The sequence below is a fragment of the Onychostruthus taczanowskii genome, unplaced genomic scaffold, assembly GCF_017590055.1.
Source record: "Onychostruthus taczanowskii isolate IOZ18803 unplaced genomic scaffold, ASM1759005v1 scaffold33, whole genome shotgun sequence".
NCBI classification, from domain to species: Eukaryota; Metazoa; Chordata; class Aves; order Passeriformes; family Passeridae; genus Onychostruthus; species Onychostruthus taczanowskii.
In genome coordinates this window covers 1,101,945-1,123,904 of record NW_024500683.1, presented here as the reverse complement: position 1 = coordinate 1,123,904, position 21,960 = coordinate 1,101,945, and the positions used below count along the sequence as shown (strand labels likewise).

General features: G+C 42.5%; 1 protein-coding gene across 6 annotated transcripts in view; it reads right to left on the bottom strand.

Annotated features, from left to right (window-relative positions):
• Positions 1–21,960, bottom strand: part of FILIP1 (filamin A interacting protein 1) — a 101,529-nt gene that overhangs the window by 6,293 nt on the left and 73,276 nt on the right. For 4 of the 6 annotated variants that reach the window (XM_041410565.1, XM_041410564.1, XM_041410566.1 and 1 more), the window contains 2 exons: positions 8,096–10,901; positions 2,057–2,280 (listed from right to left, as the gene is read on the bottom strand). In XM_041410565.1, coding sequence (XP_041266499.1) covers positions 2,074–2,280; positions 8,096–10,901 — 3,013 coding nt within the window. In that variant the 3' untranslated portion in view covers positions 2,057–2,073. Of the gene's footprint in view, positions 1–2,056; positions 2,281–8,095; positions 10,902–12,338; positions 12,379–21,960 lie in introns of those variants that run through there. The other 2 variants (XM_041410570.1, XM_041410569.1) reach the window with 2 other exon arrangements.

The window sequence follows — 21,960 nt, the reverse complement described above, 5'->3', positions numbered from 1 at the left end:
GACCTTACAACTTTCTTCAATGACAGTATTTAGAGTGAATATCCAGAAAAAAACAGCTTTTTTTTTCTTTAAATATCTGTTAAAAAGTCTGTGTTACAAAAAGAACAGTAAGATCTCAGCAACAATTTATTGACATACTGAGGCTTTTAAGTGATAAGAATTCCTTGAGAGGATCTGATGTATTTCTGACATATTAACTCACATTGCTTGCTAATGCCAGTTTCCAAGTTTTATCTGAAGTACTGGGAATAGGAGTTATGAAAAAATGCTACTAATACTAATCTGATTTTTGGATGTTATAGGAACTAGAACCTTAAAATTAACAAGCATTTCAGGTGCTACACATGTAAAAAACTAAAACCTACTTTTTTTTTTTTTTAATGTGGCAAAGAAAAAATGCCCTTCATGTGAATAATAAAATGCCAGCTTTACAATGGGATAATTATCATATCTGTATGTGAAATTAGAGAAGCAATGGAAAGCAGATGGAAAACTAAACATTGCTTGGATTGAATATAATTTTGTTGACCTTTGGTGACAGAGTTCTTCCATCAGATATCTTCTCCCAGACCAAATTTCATATTTCACCAACCAGTGCATTTTCCTTTCTGTGAATTTTATTTATAATTTATTGGTGGTCTTCCCACTTTGCTCTCTGTTTTAACCACTGGGCCCTTCACAGCTTGCTGAGGTGGCTGAAGCATTATATAACTTTAAACCCGTCATTTATTGGTTTGCTCAGCTTCATTTCTTTTGGTTGTGACTTTCTTCTGTGAAAATTGATCGCTTAATGTGCTTTAAGAACTCTACTGTTATTAAATAAACAATCATTAACAATCATCAGCATCCACACTTTTTCCATGCCAGAAAAATTCATTAAAACATGCTTAAAAAATGCAAACACACAGCTGAGGAAATCACAAAGAGGGAAGGAAAAATTATGAATCACCATGGTATTGTAAGGCAGTCTTAATTTTATGACAAAATATTTTAAACAACTGAAAAGTGAGGGTAATTTCCTTACCAAAGCCTCTCTCTTTCATTGTGTGTACCTGAGCCATGCCTTTAGATAGCAATTCCTGCCACCAGCAGGCTGTGCTGACTTACCCTCTAAGATGTAAGGAGGCTTGGGAAGTAAGGTTTCAATGTAAGACCCAAGCAGGAAAACTGAAAACCTAGTCAGGTCAATGGAATGAGTTGCTTCATAGCCATTAGTGGTCTTTGGAGCAGGCACAAATGAATTGTATTGATTTTTGCCAGACAATGTTTCTCAAGCTTTTGCTGAAGACTAAACACCTTCTGGCTCACAAGCCTTCATCTGAGCCCTGAGCTAGCAGTATTCCAGTGTGTGTAAGTCAGGGACCTGGTTCTAGGTGTTGTCTACAAGTATTGACTGTCTCTGGAAGAATTAAATTGCTGCCAAACATTGTGCAACATCCCTATGCCCCTGAATTTAGTAACTATCTTGAGAAAGCAGCTCACCACTGAGAAATGGTGATTTTCATGGGAGGCTCCTAGAGAGGCCACATGGTCACATGGTGCCCATCCTTCCTCTCTTCCTCTTCCACACATGAGGTACTGGCTTTCATTAAACAGGACCTCAAGTGTGCATGGCAAGACTTTTGGCATTGCTTCCCTAGGCCATGTGGCATTTCAGTAATGTCATTAAGGCAGGAAGGAAAGTAGACCGTGCAGCAGCAAAGGTGGAAAACAATCTAGTTAAAGTGACCAAACCTCCTTTGATCTACTAAGAAGTGACCCAGTCTATCACTAAGAATTCCCAATACAGATTAATAACCTATTTCAGTTACCCATTCTCACTTCCTAGACTGAAAACTAGCCTGGCATAAAATTGCCTTTTTGACAGGTTTTTTTTTTTTTTTTTTAACTTGAGTAAGAAAACAAAAGGATTTTGTTATTTAAGTAGTCAGTGCACACACTTATTAGTTTGTTGTTAAGTGACAGCTGCAGGATTTTGTTAGTACAGGCAAACGTGAACAACTACACAGACAAGGGAGCTGACTTCCATGGCAGCAGTAAAACCTGCAGAACGTACCCCCTGAGCCACTGCCATCAGCCCTGACCCCCGCCCAGGGAGGCAGAGCTGCTGGCTGAAGATTTCTTCAGTTCTATTTTCATAGACTGAGTCTCAGCACGAGGCTCGAATTTTGTCACATTTCCTGCTCCTGGGGCTGCCACTACTGGCTTTCCTGCTTTCATACCTTTTGAGACAGGAATGCGGGTGGGTGTAGGTCTCGGGGATGACCCATCCTGTCCTGTCTGCAAAACAAAGAGACAGAGCAAAATGCAGTGAATTAAGGACTTTTTCTCATACATGCTCATCTTATACTTTTCTTTGGTTCTTCATTTACCTCTCAAACAACAATATCCCAAATCATGCCTATTAACAAAGTAATATTCACACTTGGAATCTGGTCATGGCACATACTGCTAGAGCAGGGCCAAAGGCACAGTTGCAATCAAAGATTATCCCAGAGGTGAGGTGCAGGGTTTTGAATCAAGATATCATAAGGAATGGAATTTGTGCAAATCTCCCATTCTACAGCATAACACAGTTCAGGATGCCCTTAGAGGCTACTACAACATTGGTTTGGCTGTCAGGACAGGTAAAATATTAGCATCCTGTATAAACACTAGCACGGGTGTTCAGAACAGCATAGAGTCAGCTGAGGCTAATGATGAACCCAGGATAACTGCCAAATTTTAGGAGCTGGGGCATGATCACTCAGCATTGTAAATAAAACTGAATTTTACTTCCCAAAGTATGCTGGGAAGTAAAATGGCTGGGGCCACTTATTTCTGCACTGGGAAGAGCAGGGGGTTGGGAGAGAAAGAGACAGAGAACAGATCTGGATTTCCTTTTCCTATGGCTATGGCAGGAGGAATGTGGGAAAGGGCTTTCCCCATCCAAGCACAAATCACAGCTTGAGAAACTCTGGTGAGGGTGAAGCTGCTAACCCAAATTTCCAAGGATACCTCAAGGCAGTGTGGACACAGCCATTTTACTATCTCTGCCAGTCTTCTGCCCTGGACAACAGCCTAGCAAGCACACTTATCCTCAAGTTTGAGTAATTCAGATATTTTTTAAAAAAAGAACAGCCTAAGTGGCTCGCTTGGGGGTGGCAGACCCAACACAGCTGCTGTGTCCTTCTGAAGCCCCAGCTGGAGACCAGGCCAAAGCTATCCCATATATCCCAATGGAACGAGTATCCAAATCAGTATCCAATGAGTATCCAAAGCTATCCCATAGCTTTGGCCACATAATGATCTGTGTAAAGGTCAAATCTGGAGCTACCCCATATAAACCACGACTTAAAGAAAATACTTATAAACATGACGATTCTGGAAGGAAATCGGCTTTATCTCCTGCAGTGTGCAATACAGACCCAAATGATAACGGTGACAACTTCAGTGTCTCGCCTGAATTTCCTATGTGACTGACATTTCTGTTCGCATTATGGATTAAGACTTTGATCTGACAAAAAAAGAACAATTCTCCAGAAATCCTGGAATCCTAGCTACACCCACCTGCTAAATGACTAAACTCTGCAACTTATGACATATAAGCAAAGTAAAACTAAACTGCTAAAATAGACTGGACTGGGAGCTCATGTCAGCTGCAACATGCATTTGAACATTTACTTTAAAATGCTCTCCAAATGTTTTTCAGCCAGTGGCATCAGAGTTTTCTGTCTGCATCCTGAGCATGCAAAGGAAAACCATTCCTTAATCTTCTAAGAACAGCTCAAAACCCCATGTGTACACTCAAAAAAAATCACAATTGGAAAACTTGAATGCTGTCTGCCTGACAGGAAGGAAGCCATTTTCAATAAATAAAAGCAACATTTACAATAGCAGTCTAAAGGCTAATATGGAACTCACATGTAGATGTCAAAACAAGTTAGGCCCATACAATTCCGTAGGGCAAAACATGCAAATGCATTCCATCAGCCTTGGAAAATATGTCAACATCCCAGGGAACCCAAATGACAAACATCTTGTACTCCCTGAAAGAGTCCCACAGTGAGTAAACATGAGGCAATCAAATGGAGTAGCTGGAATCTCAGGCATTTCTTCAGCTTTATTCACATGTAAATTATTAACTAAGGATTTGGGTGCTTTCAAGTTACTCATTTCAAGCCTAAATCACTCAAAAGCACTTTGAAAAGAACTCTAACTCGCTTTAAATTTCTTAGTTGCCTTCATTCCAGCATACTAAGGCGTTGATGGAAGCTAGCGCCTACTTCCCAGGCAGCTGCAAAAGCATTTTGTGTTTGCCAAGTGAGATGGCACAAAGGTGCCTCCCCAGCCGGCTTGTCCCCTTGGGCGCGGGAAGGGGCAGCAAGCAGAGAACACATCCAGCCCACGTCTGTAGCATCTGTGCAGAGAGTCCATACGACTGCCTGTCTCTCCATCATTCCTTCCAGCTGTTTGTCTGTAGGCTGCTGTCTTCTGGTGGGTCCAGGAATGTGGCTCCAACCAGAAACTAACCCTTACACAGCTGGAATGGAGTGCCCAAGATGCAACCCTGTGAGACGCTGGGTGATGCAAGCTGGATCTGAGCTGGCAAGGCAAGACATGGTGCTGGAACAGGGACCCAGTGAGGTTACACAAGACATTACTGAGAGCAAGATGAACACATGCATCTGCTATGGTGCAGTCATAATCAGCTCTCACTGCAGACACAGGTGTATTAACCTGTGAAGTTGCAGTAAGGTTAGGTTCCCATTAAAGGAAAAAAGCAATCTGAACATACAGAACACGTAGCATGTTTGAGTAGTTTGTAACAGATCCTGCTTGGTGCATTTTATTGACACACAAAGAGACTGCTTTCATGCATACACTGGCTTTTGGAATATTTTAAGTAAAAAAGTGCTTTTTCAGCATTTGTTCTCAACCTGATCAGGCCCCAGCTTACCCTGGACAGAAATGGTTGAGTTCAGTGACCAACAGACACCTTGTACAACTTGAAATGCCCTGGGCTACTCAAGCAATGTACACCGGGCTGGTAGACAACACAGATGACCCAAGGAGACCTAAAACTTCTGATAAGGCAGCTGGAAGGTAGGTAGACTACTTGACAGCACTGAAAATGGCACTAAAATAAAGCATGTTTAGGTAACTTTATCCTGAAAGGCTGGGATTTGAGATCTAGGCAGATTCGAGATAGTCAGCAGAGCCAGTGGGCAATTCAGCTCACCCAGAAGCTAGCCCTGTCTCAGCTGCATCACCACAGGCCAGCACACAGGCCTCAGTGCTGCCATGGGGAGCACACAGACTACACACTGACTCGGTTGCCCACGCTGAGGCATCTTGTGCCATCTGAGGCGTCCCATCAGCTGCCACTGCAGAAAGGTACCGGTCATTTATCCCTCCCAGCCTCACACACGTCTCAGCTGCCACAGACAGCCAGCAGCACAACACCTCTGCACGGGCAGGTGAGCTGCTCCCTGCACCTCCAGGAGCTCCAGCAGCAGCTTAGAGCAGACATGGGACACCTACACAGAGCTACATTCAGATGCCAATCTCAAACTAAGCGCTGTCCAATTGCAAGTGGCCTTACAGCTGCATAAACACTTGTCCCCTTCGCTCTGGCACCCAGCAGCTTCTCAGCTGGGCCCTCCTGCCGTGGTCACAGCATGCCCTGCATGGTTGGTGCAGTGCCACCGTGCTGGCTCTGCTGCAGCTGGGATTCCCTCTGCTCCCCGCAGATTTGCATGGCACTGGAGTCACTGTGTACCCTGGCAGCATAAACAGCTGGCACTCAATGCCAGGCTTGTAGGAGGTGGGGAGCACAGGGATTAAGTGATTATAGGACTGACACCCGTCATGGTAGCCAAAGAAGATCCACATTCACCAGCAGTCATAAAACCAAATTTAAGGCCTAAATCAAACAGGGTGTAGGCACCACCGTTTCGGGTTTTTTTCCAAAGAATACTTGGCTTTATTCTGTGAGATTTTTTCTGTAAACTATATGAACTGTCCTGGGAACAGAAATTTGGGCCAATGTGCTAAGGGAAGACTGACAAGCAGGCTCATTTTGGTCTCCATATCCTCTGGTCTCTGTGGTCCGTTTGCAATTAAAAAAAAATAATTTCCTAGGTCTGCTAGGACAGTCCAAGTATTTTCCTGGGAGCGAGTTTGACTCTAATCAAGCTAAGGAGGACTAAACACCATTTTTTCTGTTTCTGTGGGAACTATCCAAATCCATAGGCTGCCATAAAAAAGGCATTAATACATTGTACAAAGCATCTTGTGTGAGGAGAGTTAAGACAAAAATTAAAACCACTGAGCTAAGAAAGAAGCTGTGTATCAGTTCGTCCTGTTCAATTTTATTAACTTAAACCCTCACAATTGTATCTGTCGGTTTCGTCTAGGGTTACTGAGTAAATGATCACTGCTTGGGTTTTCTGACTAGGGGCAGTGAAGTGTGTTTGTAAAGTTGTCATTTGCAAAACACATGGTGAATACACTTTTTTTTCTTTCCAAGAGGTCGGGGAGGAAAAAGACATATTTGAGCTTGTTCGAAGTTGCCTGTTCAGCTGACTAGGGACATTAAAAACCCAAGGGAAGCATAAGATAAAGTAAATCTTATGGCTGAACTATTTTCCTTACATTCCAAATCAGGGAGGATAAAGTGAAGAAAGAAGCCAGTTTTTAGCCAGAAAAAAAAAAAAAAAAAACAAAACAAAAAAGTTTTGTCTGCCATGGTTCACTGCATCATCACAGTAGAGACAGACATCTAGTTAAAAGAAAAAAGTTTAAAAAAAAAGTTTTCCAGGCTTCTGAGAGACAAAGGAATTTGTAAATTAATTCAAGACTTTAAAAAATGAACAATTGCCTCTAATATGTAAGGAAACACTGTATAATAAAGTATCTACAATACTTTATAGAAGTGGAAGAGAGAGCGAGTGCATGTGCAATTCCAGACAGATCTGTGTGATGAATGCAAGCTTTCTTAATTCCAAAGTCTTAAATGGGAGTGGCAGCTTCTCTCCAGAAGTGTGAAAGTGTATCTTAAATACACTTCGACATTTCAGCTTGGGAAGAGATGGCTGACGAGGCGTGTTGTAGGGCTCTGCTGACTCCCGAGCAGCACGGACAATTGAGTAGGGGATGACTATTCAGTGTTTGTCAAGATACAAGAAAAAGGCTGTAACCAATGAAGGTATTGCATAAAAGGTATCAAACAAAAGAGCTTTACCCAAAGCCCACAACTGAATTCACTGCCCCCTGATGTTGTAGAAACAACAGTGTAAATGAGTTCAAAAAGCAATTAAAAGAATAAATAGAAGAAAACTTTGCCATGGTCTATTAAAGACAAAGATGTGGCTACAGGCTCTGGTTCAGAGAGAAAACCCACCTATTGCCAAAAACTGGGAACAGACACTGAGGGAAACGTTACTGTGTGTTTACCCACTCAAAATAATATTCCCCTAAGCATCTGTTGCAGACTCTGTCTAGCTAAGTAAGTTTTTGGACTAATACAGTACATTTGGTTTTCTGTTTTGGTCAAATTCTTCTTTCCCAGGCTATTTCCAACTCAAGTAATAAAAACATATGTCCAGTAATAAACTGGGGGAGGACTATCAATAAATACTGCCCACTATGGTTAAAGACAGAGGTGAGAGGTCTTTCACTATGAAAAAGAAGCTGGAGTACCACCATAGAAGCCCAAAGAGAAAGCAAAAAAAATGCTACACAAAGCTCTATTGTAATACAGCACTTACAGAAGTTCAGAGGAACAGAAAAAGCTCTACTATTCACTGGCTAAAGAGGCTTGGAGCTGTAAGCAATGATAACATGTCTGCTTATTTATTTTGGAGCTCAGTAATATAGCAGTTAACTGCTTTGGGAGATAATACCAAAAGCGTACCAGCATCCAACACTGGTACAAAAATACATGAATCGGGCAAATTCTGATTATGTAATTAAGCTTGAGCCTGGAAGAAATGTAGGGAAGACAAGAGTTTCTCCTCACCCCTCCCATTTTCCCTGCTGGTGTCTCAAACCCAAGCTATGGTTTGTCCATCTCCCTACCATGAAGACCACACCATGAGATCACACTGCTTACCACTGATTGTGTTCCTCGTGTGGAAGATGTTGTAACAGGTGTGATGGTGATAGTACTTGTCACCTTGCTGGCTGCAGGTCGTGGGGACAGGTTGCTGCGAGGTGATCGAAGAACAGTACCGGTGACCACCTCTTTCTCTGCCGCGATGTTCACCGGTCGGACTGTTATCACAGGGCTCGCGCCGTCGGGCGCGGCACTGGGAGAACGTTTGAACTGGGAGCCCAAGTGGATGTGGATTTTGTTGTCTTCTGTTGTAATAATGTTGGCATTGGCATTGTACTTGCGGATTGGAGTTGGGACGGTTTGCTTTTCTGGCGTGACTTTGAAGACAGCCCTGCCCATGGTCATGTCTTGTGACTGTGGAGAGACAGAGATTTCTGCCGGCGCTGCAGATGTCGATACTGTCATGATCTGAATTGGCGATGCAGGTCTGTCAGCGAAGGGTGCTCTCCCTCCCTCTGGGGACTTTTCCCTGGAGAATGTTGTTATAGTGACTGGAGACATGGAACGATCTGGGCCCATGGGACTTTCACTGCCTTTTCCTTTTTGTGGCATAACATTTGGGGAAGGAATGATGGTTATTCGTGGCTTCTGATTTCCCAAAGTAGGAATGACAGTGGTACTTGAAAAAAATTCCTCTGCAGATGGACTGGTTATCTCCAAAGTTGCTGTACTGTTCTCATGGTCTGGTGTCACCCGAATATGAAGAGGTTGACCCTGCTTTGGTGAAAGGACAACCTCCCCGGGATGTGCTGGACTACTGTGGCTTCGGGCTCCTTTATCAGGCGTTGTCTGAGCTCCAGTTTCCCTCTTTTTCATCCATGGTATCCAGGATTTCCTCATAGCAAGCTCATTTGCTGCCGGAGGATATCTCTCAAGAACTGAAGAACGCTCCATGGGTTTTTTCAGACCTACCTGTCGCAGATTGCTCATTATATGATTCTCCTCCTGGAAGGATTTCCTTATAAACACTGCTGGAGTTTCTTCTTCTGCTGCTTCATTGCTTAGAGCATCTGTCTGCACGCCAGTGGACGTCACAGGAACATCAACCATTCTTCTCCCGTTCATGCTGGGCCTCAGAGCACGGCTGTAACGCTTAGAAAGCTCCAGCTCTCTTGTCAGATTCAAAACTTCCTGCCCCATGCTCTTGTTTTTGTTTTCCTCTTCCATAAACCTTTGCTGTAGAACTGAATAATCGACTTGGAGCTGAGAAAGCTGGTCTTCTTTGTTCATGAGCTCATGGATTTTTTCCTTAAGTGCTTGAACTTCTGCTTTCAAATCTCTGCTTTTGGCCTCTTCCAGACGAAACCTGTGCCTCAGCTCTGCTTCCTGGCTCACCACTTCTCCTTTTTCTATTGCTTTCGTTTTGGCAATCTGGAGTTTCATCTCCTCCAACTGTTGAGAAAGAAAATTAGCTTTATCCTGCTCAGTCCTAAATTTCTGCTCTAGCTGATCATACTCATCTTCAGTCTTCATCAAATCTCCTTCAACCACTTCCAGTTGTTTGAGACGTTTTTTCAATCGTTCGATTTCAATGGTAAGTTCCTTAATCTTGTTGTCCTCATGACAACCATGCTCTGCTCCTTTCCTAGTTCGACCTCTTGTAATTTCTCTTTCTACTTCCTCCATACCATCAATTCTTTTCTTTAACAGGTCAACTCTACAGCTTAATTCAGATGATTTTTCTTCTTCACTTCTCAGTTTGCCAATTAACTCATCCCTTTCCTTTGTCAAACTAGATACTTTTTCTTCCATTTCAGATTTCAGTTTCAAAAATTTCTTACTTTCTTCTATTAATTTCTCTGTTACATCCATAACTTTCCCTTGTTCAACTTTAAAATTCTTGTTTAGGCCCTCAACCTTTTTTTCCTCCTGCTTTATTTTTTCCATCATATTTTTTCGCTCATCAACCAACATTACAGTAAATGACTTCAGCTTCGTAAGGTCATCTTTTAAGCTTATTTCAGCCTTTTCCAACTTGCTTTCAGATGTCTCAAGGTCCTTCACTCGAGTCTTCACCACTTCCAACTCATTTATCAAATCCTTAGTCAAATTTTTTTCTTTCTCCAAGTTTAAGTGTAGCTGAGTGCATTCCGACTTGCTTTTACTGAAAGCCTCTTCCAGCTTCTCTAATTCTGACATTCTTTTCTGCAGTTTTTCCACTTCAAGTTTCAACTCTTTGCTATGATGCTCTTCCTCTTGCAGTTTATTTTTCAGCTCTTTGCACTGGGATTCGGTTTTTGTGATCTCTTCATCTTTCCCCTCCATTTCAAGCACGCGCTTGCGGAGGTTTTCCACTTCTGCCATTAAGCTAGAGTTCCCACATTCCCCTTTTGCTATTTTATCTCTTAATTCTTGAAGTTCCTCCTCAGTTTTCTGAAGATTTTTGTTAGTTTCTTCTAGCTCCTCTATTCTGCGAGTCAACCCCACTAGCTTGAGCCTTAGTTGTCTATTATGTGACTCTTGATTAGCCAGTTTAGCAGTCATCTCCTCATGTTCTTGACAAAATGATGATGTTTTGTGTTCAAGTTCTGCCTCTAATTTCATCAGTTTTTGTCCATCTTCTTTTGTTTTTGCACTAATAATTTTAAGCTTTTCTTCTTCTTCCTTTAGTTTTTGGGTTAAGTCCTGTATTTTCTGGCTTTGTTGACCAAGTTGTTCAATATGCATTTGTCTTTCATCCACCAGCATGAGTGCAAATGATTTGAGCTTGACTAGTTCTTCTCTTAGTTTACTGATTCTCTTTGTATGCTCCTTCTCCTTCCGGGCTTGATAGATCTTCTCCTGCTCAAGAAGTTTCTTCAACCTGAAACAAGTTAGAAGAGATGCGTTAGACTAAAATGTATATATATGTCTGTGTGTTATCTCTGTATTTTTAAAATCACCTTTATTTTAGCTTCTTTTTTATTAATTAATAATTTATTAATTTTATTTAGTCTTCAAGAAATAACTACCTACTACAGTTGTGTTCCCAAATCAAGTATTTTGAATTACAGAAATTTAAAAAAAAATACATAAAATCATCTAGAAATTTGAAACACAGTAAAATTTTCTACATGTACAGGTAACAAATACATCAGGTTTTAATTCCTTACATTTATTTCTCTGTTAGGATGATGTTGTTAAAAGTATATAATATCCCAACAGGACTAACTACAGGACTAATACATTTATACCAAATTTGTTTTACCAAGTGGATTCCTCTTTATGTCTTGCATACAGAAAAATCTGTAAAATAAGGTAAAAGATTTAAACTAATTGTCATATGCAGCCACACATATACAGACCAATCCTGGTTACAAATAAACCAGCAGGACAGAAGATTACAGTAGCACACAACTGATAACCATCTGGGCATCACAGGCATATGAACTTAGCAGGAAGATAATAGTCACTGTGCTGGAAAATTTAGGTTAAAAGGTTTCTTCTTCTACATTTCACTTAGTAGATGTTGTGAACCACAAGGATCAGACTAGTCAAACCTTTGGCTATAGCTGCCCTCATCTGGAAAACGCTCTTCTCTATATGGCCTCTAAATATGCGTTTTCAGACAATATAAAAGCTCACCATATATCCAAATTAGGTGTCTCCTCAGAAAGATAATAAAGGCATAAATTACCCAGCCTTCACCATGCAACATGGAGTAATATAACTATTTTATACCTGTGATTTATATTCAGGATCTGTTGACACCAACATAGGAAGTTCTTGCACATGTTCTAAGCACAGATTTATGAGGCTGGTGATCCTCAACTGAAAGAATACAGACAACACAGGGATGTATCCCAACCAATCTAAGAGCCTTATTGCAAAAGCAACAGTCTGACTTAGAAAGACACAGGTAGGCACACTGAATTTACTGTGAAATATTTTTTTTTTCAAACCACTGTCATAGTACCTGCAGTTCCCACTTCCTCTAAAAAGACACGAGATTATTCAAATCCACTTGCTTTGCTTACCCTAAGTCTGAAGCTTCTCAGCTTCCTTTTTATAACTGAGACGCACATCCAGGTGGTAATAGCAGAGCAATTAACGCCTGGTAATTAACTTGCAGTAACTGGAACATCCATATCTTAGTAAAGATCAACTTTAATCAATTTTCTTCTTATCTTACATGTTGGATTGTAGATGACAGCAGGTGGAGCACACATATACATTCCTCTCTGCCACTCCAGCAATGAAGTGGTGCCAAGGGCCCTGGGGCACAATGTCATACACAAAGGGTGTCTCCCAGAGCCCTCACCTGAACTCTACACTCCGAGCAAGAGCCAGATTAACTCTGAACTCAGCAACTGTTAATGTTTCACTCCTTGCTCCCGAGGGACCAGAATCAAAAGGAACTGGAAAGAAAAGCCACAAGAAAAGAGAAGGAAGTCAGAAAGCAGAACACAGGATGCAGTAGGTAGGGAAGGAGAAGGCTGAAGAATGCATTTGAAAGCAAGACTCGGATAGGATGTGGGAGTAAGAGAATAGAAGGAACCAGCGGTAGAGAGAAAAACAAACAAACACTGCAGCCAACCTTGCTGGGTCACAGATTATTCTCAAAAGAAAAGTCTCTTTAATTGTGGCAGCTCTTTGGAAAGGACTGAAAAGGCATGCTGGTGGATGCCTCATTATTGGTCAAGTTAAAATGTCAAAAGGTAAAAAAAGACTCACTGTCACTCACAAAGCATGCACTTTTCACACTGAAGAAGAAACTTTATTAGCATGCAATATATTCCCTGGCTACTCTGTCTCAGTGCTTCATGCAAATGTTTCAGCCAAGAACTCTTCCTCATCTCCCCCAGACTATGTTTTTAACGAAATAGTATGTACCCTTCCACAAAAATACTGTTTGCCATGACAGAACAGTGTAGTTGAACCTGGTAGTGCTCTAAATGACACATCTTCCAAAGTCACAAACATAGGAGAATGTTTCCAGCCTCCCTTGTCCCACAAGAAAATTTTAAGGCAACCCCTACAAATTAAAAAACCCCAGAAAAAACGCTTAAAAAAAATCTTGACACCCAAATGCCTAGAGATGCTTAGAAAACTGTCTTTGATTTGTAATTCCTAGGCCTGCACATGTCATTTTCACCCAGCAATTGCTCCAGGGAGTACACGCCAGTGCAAAATAATGCACTGACCACACATGGTTCCACGTGATTACCTGAGAGTCTACTGGGAAAATCTGCCAAGAAAGCCACTGAAAAAAAAATTGCAAATACCTGTTAAACTAAGACAAGAAAATGCCAGTCATGAGGCTGAGCAAGGGAAGAAAGCATGTTAGCCCTGTCACTGCCTTGCAGGAGTGCTAGCAGTGGGGAATAACCAGCTTGGCCCCTCTGGGAAAATAAAGCAACATTCAGCACTTCATTCTGCCTCAGCTTTAGCACAGAGAAACTACATGTCTCAGATAAGACAAGCCAACTTTCAGAGAAGATACTTAACAATACTTCTGTTTTTCATGTATATGGGAACTGCTTCTAATATCCGGGTCTGTGGGGAGGAATTGGAAGGTAGCACACAAATATATGTGTTAATTGTCAAAGTAATTTAAAAATAAAAAAAAATCTATACCTTTTCAGTGTTACTTCTAGAGACTAAAATAAAGCTGAGTTTAAACTTGCTCCCGCTTTTCCATCTTTGTACAGCTTTCATACCTCAGTGGTTAAACTGGAATTTCAGCAGGACTGCAAGGTGAGGTTGTCCCCTCTTGACCCTCACAGCACATTTGCTGCTATCAGGCTTCTCATCTGACTGCTGCTGCTCATGTTTGCTAAGTAACACCGATCTACATGGGCTCCTATGCAACACTAAAAGCCCTTCAGACTCCCAGCACCTGGTCTTCAATGTGTTAGCCAGACCAACTGCATGCTGGATTGTCAAGAGGCTGAAAGCACCTGCATTCAGGATTAAAATCAAAACAAACAAAACCTTTAATACTGAAACATTAGATACAACCAAAACACTGACAACCCAACAATTTGATACCCCCCAGCCCAGTCCCTGTGGTGTCTTGGTTTGTGTTTTTTTAGAAAAAGAAATGAGAAATGTTTGGATACAACTGGATAACCTGCATTCATCAGTAAGAGTCTCAGGGGTTTGGCTGAATGTCCCCAGAATGAAGCAAGCAGATGTGATCCAGTTCTCTGCCCAGAGAGGGACCGTACTCCCTGCCCTCCTGTGGACAGCACTGCTGCAGCCTGTGTGGCATCTCTTTTCCCCAGGAGTACCATGTCAAAGCCTGCAGCAGAGTCAGTTCCTGAATACATGCTGCTGTGGGGGTCCTGGTGCTCTCTCCTTCTCCTTACTATCTGTCCTCCCCACAGTATTTGAGGAACAGGTCCAGTACTCAAGACAGGCACATTACCCCTTGCAGTACTGTATAAACAAGAAGCAAACTCTCAGGTGTGATGACTGTGTGCAGCTGTTAACTGCCTCAGTTAAAAACAAGCACCCCAGGATGCTGCTGCTCAGACTTTGTTCTATAAAGAAAGAAGCCTGACTGGCATGATGCAGGATGCTGGAGTAAGGAAGCTACTGCTGCATGCTGACATGGTCCCTGCTGCACAGGGAGCTGCCTCTCCTGCATCCCCAGCAGCCTTAGCTGTCACAGCCACACCAGGCAGTGCTGGGGCAGCAGGAGAGCTCTGCTGGCAGCAGTGCTGGGGAGGGAGGAGCCTGAAAACTTTCAGCAACCAATCTCAGTTGCAGAGAAAGACATCGGACTGGAGGAAGAGCAACTATGGAATTAGTTTTAACAACTCTCATGAATGGTGTGCTGGAAGTAGCTAGCAAGGAAGAATGTAGGAGAGGATGGGCAATAACCAGGCTGTCCCTCTCCTCCTGCCTTTAGGTTTGGCGCTGAAGTGTTTCACTGCACAGTCTTTCTGCTTCCCCTTCCCTCCTCCAAGCTATGAATCGATCAACAGAAGTGCAGTGGGATTCTGATAGCTACAACTCTATTCCTCCAGTGATGTGGCTTCATTTCTTTAGTCATGGCTCCTCTCAAAAAAAATCCACTTCCAAGTGTTTAAAACAGAGCATGCAAAAGCAAATATCCCCCCAAACATTTATTGATAATCATATCAGTGTGTATCTGCCTTTCTATTTGTACTTCCAGCAAGGTGAGAAAACATCACAGGTACTCGTACAACCTTTTCCACTTCTAGCATACAAATGGGCACTCACCCACACAAGGAAATCCTGGGAAAGCAGGGCAAGCCAGATGATGCCCTGAAAGGCCATAGGCTGCTCCCATGGTTTGCATACACATCAGCATTTCAGCACCGCAGTTCAGCTGTGTTGGCCTGTTTTAGCCCCCTGCTCTGCAAACAAAGTCAAGCTTCCCAAGGTGTCTCCCAGTGTTTAATTAAGCACTCAAAGGTGGAGCTAATGAAGAGGGCAATCTGGAGGAGAGGGATTTCTCTTGTTATCAAAACTGGCAGCAGGAGGAACAGCAGTCAGAAGAAAAAGGATGGAAAGGAGGCAAGCAGGTTAAGGTCTCTAGGGGACCTTACTGAGTTCATATCCAGGCTGGAGACCCACAGAGTTTCTCACTGCTGCTCTAGCACAAAGCTATGTGACTTCCCATTCCTGTAGTACCTTACTTTGCCATTTACATTCCAAGAAGTCTGTTGCTATGGGGTGTAATGACTTCTATCCCATTTCACGGATGGCCAGTAAGTGGGGGTTAAGGCAAATACATTAATGAGGACTCGGTCACTCTAAGGATCAGCTGACTGAGAGCTGATGAAGGCTGCTTCCTCCTGAGGGGCCAACAGCATTTCTGTGCCACTCACAAAACAATCCCAAGAGAATTTCCAGTTGGAAAGCAAATGTCCTTGCAAACTCATCTTCCCACTTCAAACCCAAAGTCTGCTACTGTACATGCAGAGTTAGAGAGACTCGAAAACTTCCTAGTGGTAGCTAAAAAGCTGCTGCCCATTAAGTGATGCAAGAGTCTGTAATCCCAGGACAATGAAAACCAGCAAGAGGTAGTTTAACTCAATAAAGGAGTTCCCTTTGTTTTTTTCCTCTGTTTAATGTACAACAGCTGATTTTGAAGATTATTTCTACAGCCACTGGGAAATCCTCCACATGTCAGGACTATTTCCCAGTGCTTTCATATTTGGGGCCAGGCTGAGATACCCAAAAGGCTGAATTTTGCTAGTTCTGAGTACTTACAACTTGAGCTGAAGTCAAAGAGAAACAAAAGATTGTCAGGCTCTCTAGGAAACAAAACAATCGGGCCTAAGACTTAAATTAGGCGATTAGGTCACACTTTCGAATCATCAGCTTCAGTACTTCCCATATAGCCATCTCAATTGGAGAAGAAATAGTGAAAACGAGATCAGATCCCATGGCAAGAAAAAGAATAAAGCACATCTGTGTTACTTTCTCCTTACTATCCATTACATTTTAAAGGTAAGGAATGAGAAAAATGTCTGAATGACCTTACTACAGAACTTTCCAACTTCTTGTTCAGTTTATCACAGGGTCAACTCTGAAAACAAACAAAAGCTTGTTTAAAAAAGTTCTAGTAAACTTAAAGACAATTTTTTGTGGCTACCTAATATACAAAGTGTAAAAAAGTGCATGTCCTTCATTGCTGAATTAACTTTTGGAAAGTGATTGTATCAAACTATATAACAAGCAAATTCATATTCTTGCTGCTTCTAAACTGCACGATAGTTTCCAAAACATACTGAAAGTAAAGGAAATGTTTTCTTCCTTAGGAGACCACACTGCTTGTAATCCACAACAGTTTGTCTTCTGTTTCTTACGCTGATTTTGTAAAAATTAAAATCCAGTTTGCTGAAATAGTTCATTTGTATTGAAAGTGTCTTATTCCAACTGAGCAGTGACTGAAGTGCTATTTTGGAATACAAACACTTATTAAATTCAGCGTCCCCCCACCTTTCCAGCACACTGGTCACGTAAGAAAAACACTAAAGATCTTCAAGAACAAAACCCGACAGACATCCTTTCAGACTGCACAAGAGTATCATCCACATTAATTCCAGAGGTTAGAGGAGGGGAAGGGGGATGCACAGAAAGCAGGCACACAGTATCTGAGAGCGAAGGCGAAGCAGCGTTCAGCCGAGAGATGAGAATTGCCAAACCTGTCTCCGGGCTGCGGTTATCCTTCCCTGACCCCTCGGTGCGCGCTTCGGGAGGGGAAGCCGCACAGCACAGCCCCACCAGGTGCACCTTCCAAGGCTCCAGCCCACCGCTACACCAGCCCGGAGCCGGTCCGGCCCCTCAGCGCTGTCCTGCCCGCCTGAAGCCGGGGCTGTCGAGCATCCCGGAGCGCCCGCTCCGCTCCAGCCCCGCTCCGTCCCGCCCGCGCCTACGCCACTGCCCGGTGCGCTCAGTGAACCAGCGAATTGCGCATGCACACAGCAATTAGCGGCGCTCAAATTAAAACACAATTTAAAAAAATTAAAAATAAGGAAAAAAATAATTATCATACCTTATAACTAGACCTATTTTTTTCTTTCTTTTCTTTTTTTTAAGCAACCAGAACGGCATCCAAGGGGGGCGGTGGCGGGCCCGGCTCCGCGGCGCCGCTGCCAGGTGAGGCTGCGCCCCGCGCTCTGCGCTCGCCCGGGCGGGCGGGGCCGGGGCCGCTCTCCCGGGCTTTGTTACTGACAGCCCCTCCGGGCTCTTTATAGGCACGGTTCATAGGTGAACGATTAAGAAATAATAATTTGATCGCAGAGAACCGCTGGGAGTTGCTTTTGCCTGACTGGACTGGGATGCACGAAGCGCTGCTGCTTCCCAGTCCCAGCTGCCGATTCATTCCGCTGGCTCAACAAAAGCTCCTGTTGCTTTCCTCTTGTCTTCCCGGTGTTTGAAGTGGCAGTAGTACTGCTGGTACGCGCTGGCTGATCTTAAGATCGGCTGATAAAGGCATGAATACATGAAGAAAATCCCCTGGGGATTTAGTATACGGGCGTGTTTGTTTTTGAAAATCCATGCATAGTAGCAAGCCTAACCAAGTCTGGTGAGGTCTGAAAAGCACCATTCTGCTAGCTCCCTGCTTTAAAGAAGTCCTAAACCAGCCCTTTTGTTCCCAAAACAGCATAAAAGAATTTGAGGATTCCTTCTATTTCCCTAATGATTCCCCGTATTGCTCACAGTCACTTTTTCGGACTTTGTGAGGGGACCTAGGAAGAAGGCTTCCCTTCCCTTTCCCTTTTGCCTTTGCTTTCCTCTTTCCCTTCCCATTCACTTTCCACTTTTCTTAGAAAGCTTTCAATAGCCAAAAGCACTGAAAGCATAGAATTTCAAATATTATTATCCACTAAAAATGTATGTGAGTTTACATTTTTGAGAAACTGTCTAATTTAATGGTCTAATTCTTTTTCCTTAGGACCCTCATTCAGCACATAGCCTGGACAGAGCTCATTTGAAAAGCAGCTGTTTAGAGACTGAATTTAAGCTTTTTATTCAATATGTTATTTACCTCACTCTTTTCAGACTCTGCTGAGAACAGAATTATTAATTTCTGGGTGGGAGGTATAAGTACAAAGGGACCAAGGTTTTGCTTGGGACACCTGCTCTGGGGTACATCGGGTGTGGGTTTCAGAGCACAGCAGAGTGGTAGTGCATGCAGATCACAATCCCTGTGATTCTGCCTGTGCCCAGGAATGGACGCTCCAGACTCCTGCACATCTGAGCCCGGATCCAATATGCTCCCCAAAATGAGAACCATTCTTAGAGTGAAAAACATTCACAATCCCTGTCAATTAGCTTCACATGACTTAACTAGCATTGTGTAGGAAATCCGTCGCACCAACGCTACAGTAAAGTCACATTTTCCAGGGAAATCTAAACAAGTCTTAATCATTCTCTCCCATTTCATATTCCTTTACCTCATTTACTAAATACTTTCCAAAAGATGAAGCTGGGGTCCTACAGAGAGATTGTTGCTTCTTGTGTGCAAAGCTGATGCATCTTGGTATGTTTCTATTTTTCCAGTGTCAGAGGAAAGGTTTCTGTATGAAATGTGTTTGACTGTGCAATTACAAATAATCACATGCGTTGAGCAGACCAGTGTTCTGCTTACTCTACTTACTGTGTCCTTTGCAATCCCAACAATTGTTTGGTAGACCTAAATATTCTTTAAAAAGAGGAAATTGCATACACAATGGCAAACACTAAGATATTGATTATTGAAATGTAATGATGTGGTATTTTACAGGCACTTTAACAGATTGTCAGAAGAGCTTAGATCCTTTGTATGGCCTGCATAGAAGTCTGCACTCTAAGTTAACAAAATAATTTATAGCAATAGCAGGGTGTCAGCCTCGAGGCAGTTTGATACTAGAAAGGCACAGAGCACTTTGCAAGCAAGTTTCAAAACTATCTGCTGACAGATGGGTTTGGCTGTGATCAGCAGCCAGGAGCAAGGCTCTGTTCCACCGACGCTGCTGGCTCGGCAGGAGGATCTCTGGTCACACAGCCCATCCCAGCTGGCTCTGAGCCTTGAGCCCATTGCACAGCTCGTCCCAGTCCCACTGCACCCGCTGCTGAGTCCCAGGTTTTCCTCACCTCTGCACTCCATTTCTAACTCCCACCTCTCCCAGGTCAACAACCCTTCTAGATGTCCTCTCGTGTCTGCTCTGCCTGTCCCTTTGTCTGTGTTGCCACGCTTGGGCTTGGCGCTGCAAGCGACACATCTTCCCTCCTCTGTGTTTTCATGGTCTCAGCTCTGAGCAGAAAGGTCAGGGATGGCAAGAAGATGTTAGAGAAAGTGCAGTGTAGTAGTGGTGAGCCTACACACCTGCACTGGTTAAGTCTGTACCACCATGAGATTTCATAATTAAAATATTGTCCCGTCACTATTTCAACTACTCTGGGTGCCCAGCACTATGCTGATACCAGACCTACAGGGGATGTCAGGTAGGATGTCACAGCAAAGGTCAAGCAGGCCTTTAGTATTTACAGCTTTTCTTTTACTGCTTAGAAATCACATTATGTATCTATATAAAAATAGAAATGTACTTCATATGTTGTTATTTCTCAAGAGTACCTCAACTTTAAGTCACTTCAAAGTCTGGGAAAATTTAACTTGCTCATGAATTTTTTTGTTCATATTTTCATTGGGATGAAGTAGTTCAAGTAATGCATTCCTGAGTAAATGAGCACTTGCAACATTGTGAGAGCAGATAAGAAAAGGAACAAGAAATAAAAGCAGCAGAGGGAATAGATAGGAATCCCAAATTTCAACTCATCTCTGAAAGTCAGAAATGATACTTTGCATCTGGCATGATTGCCTACTACAGAGGAGAGTAACTGGGAAGCAAAAGATGGAATTGGAAATAAATAAAAATTTAGTGATGTGCTAATAGACTACACATTTCTTTGATAAGCTGCTCTTTTTAAAAATTTCCTAAATATGCACAGCAATAGATTCCTCTTGTAGATCTTAGAGACTTGTAACAAATTATTGCCTGATTATAAAATTCTCTGTAAACAGAGTTTTGTAACCTTCCCAGCAGACTGCCCCTGCTCTCGGTTGCCTCTTTACCTTCAGTGCAGAAACACATGTAACATTTATAGTGAAGGCAGAGAGCTTGCAACTCTCTCCAAGTTCTCAAACATGTTACAAAAAGCCCAAAAATTTCTGTTTGTGCAAAGCAAAGCTTTTCCTAAATTTGTGTTTACTTACATACATGAAAAGGTACACTGTGTGCTTGCCAGACTTTTTTGCTTTTTGTTCACAAAAACTTCAAAGCAGTGAAAATCTTCCATCACGATTTTGTTTTTCTTTTTTTCCCTTCTCTTGTTTAAGTCAAACTTCTTTGGTAAGTCAGACCTGACCTCCACTTTCTGCTTACAGTTGTCTGCTCTGAGTGCAACAGATACAAATTGATTGAGTGACATCTTGATAGAATGTGAAAATTTTGAATATTTAGGGAGGGAGGAGGCTGATTTTAATTTGCTGCTGAAGATATAGTGAGCAAAGTGATCCATTGGGCCTTTTGGAGAAGAGAAATAAATAATGAAGATAAATGCAGTAAATTCTTGAAACATGACTTTGTCGGAAAAGCCTGAGAAAAATACTTCAAGTTGGACTCTGAGCTGTTGTATCTCAGGCAATGCACTTTATATGGCATACGTCATGCACATTAAAAAACTTCATTTGGTGAGCTGCCCTGACAACTGGCTTTGCTCACCTTTGTTCTTATTTAAAACAGGTTGTTCCATGCAGCTGTTAAAGAAAATGTGTGCACACACACACGTTTGCACACAGGCTTTTTTATTACCCCTCAGATCTTTCAGAATAAGTCCTGCTGCCTAGGTTTTAAATTATTTTTCTGTTTATTACAGCATGAAAATCACCCTACATTGGGATCTGCTGCTTTTTGTCAAAGCATGATTCAAAAGTTTAACAAAAGCATTTCTGGCTCTTTTTTTTTTCCCTGTTGCACTCTACCCCCTTCCTTTTGGTTTTCTGCTTTCTTAGCACTTGTGTGTATCCTTTTGATAGCTGGAAAGCTCAGCATCTCCAATACTGCTGGGATTATTTTAAGTAAAAGTGATTACAGCTGAAGCAGGACCTGCTCGTGTCATGATTATTGCTTCATAGTATGATTTGGTCATATTTTGGGAATAAGCACCAGGAGTCTCATAGAAGCCTGTTGTGGCCCTTCAACAAGAGCGTCTTGGGAGCCAAGGGAAAAGGTGTCCTAGAGCTCAGACAAGGACGCTTGGCAGGATGCCACTTGCTGCTCTCTGTGCACCCCCACTGTTAGTGCTGGCTGCTTCACCTGGCTGTGCTCTGTCAGAGCACCTCACCAACACTGCCTGCCTGCCCTGCGCTCCACCCTTGTTCTTCTAAGTTACTTGCATTTGAGGTGCTAAGTGTTCAT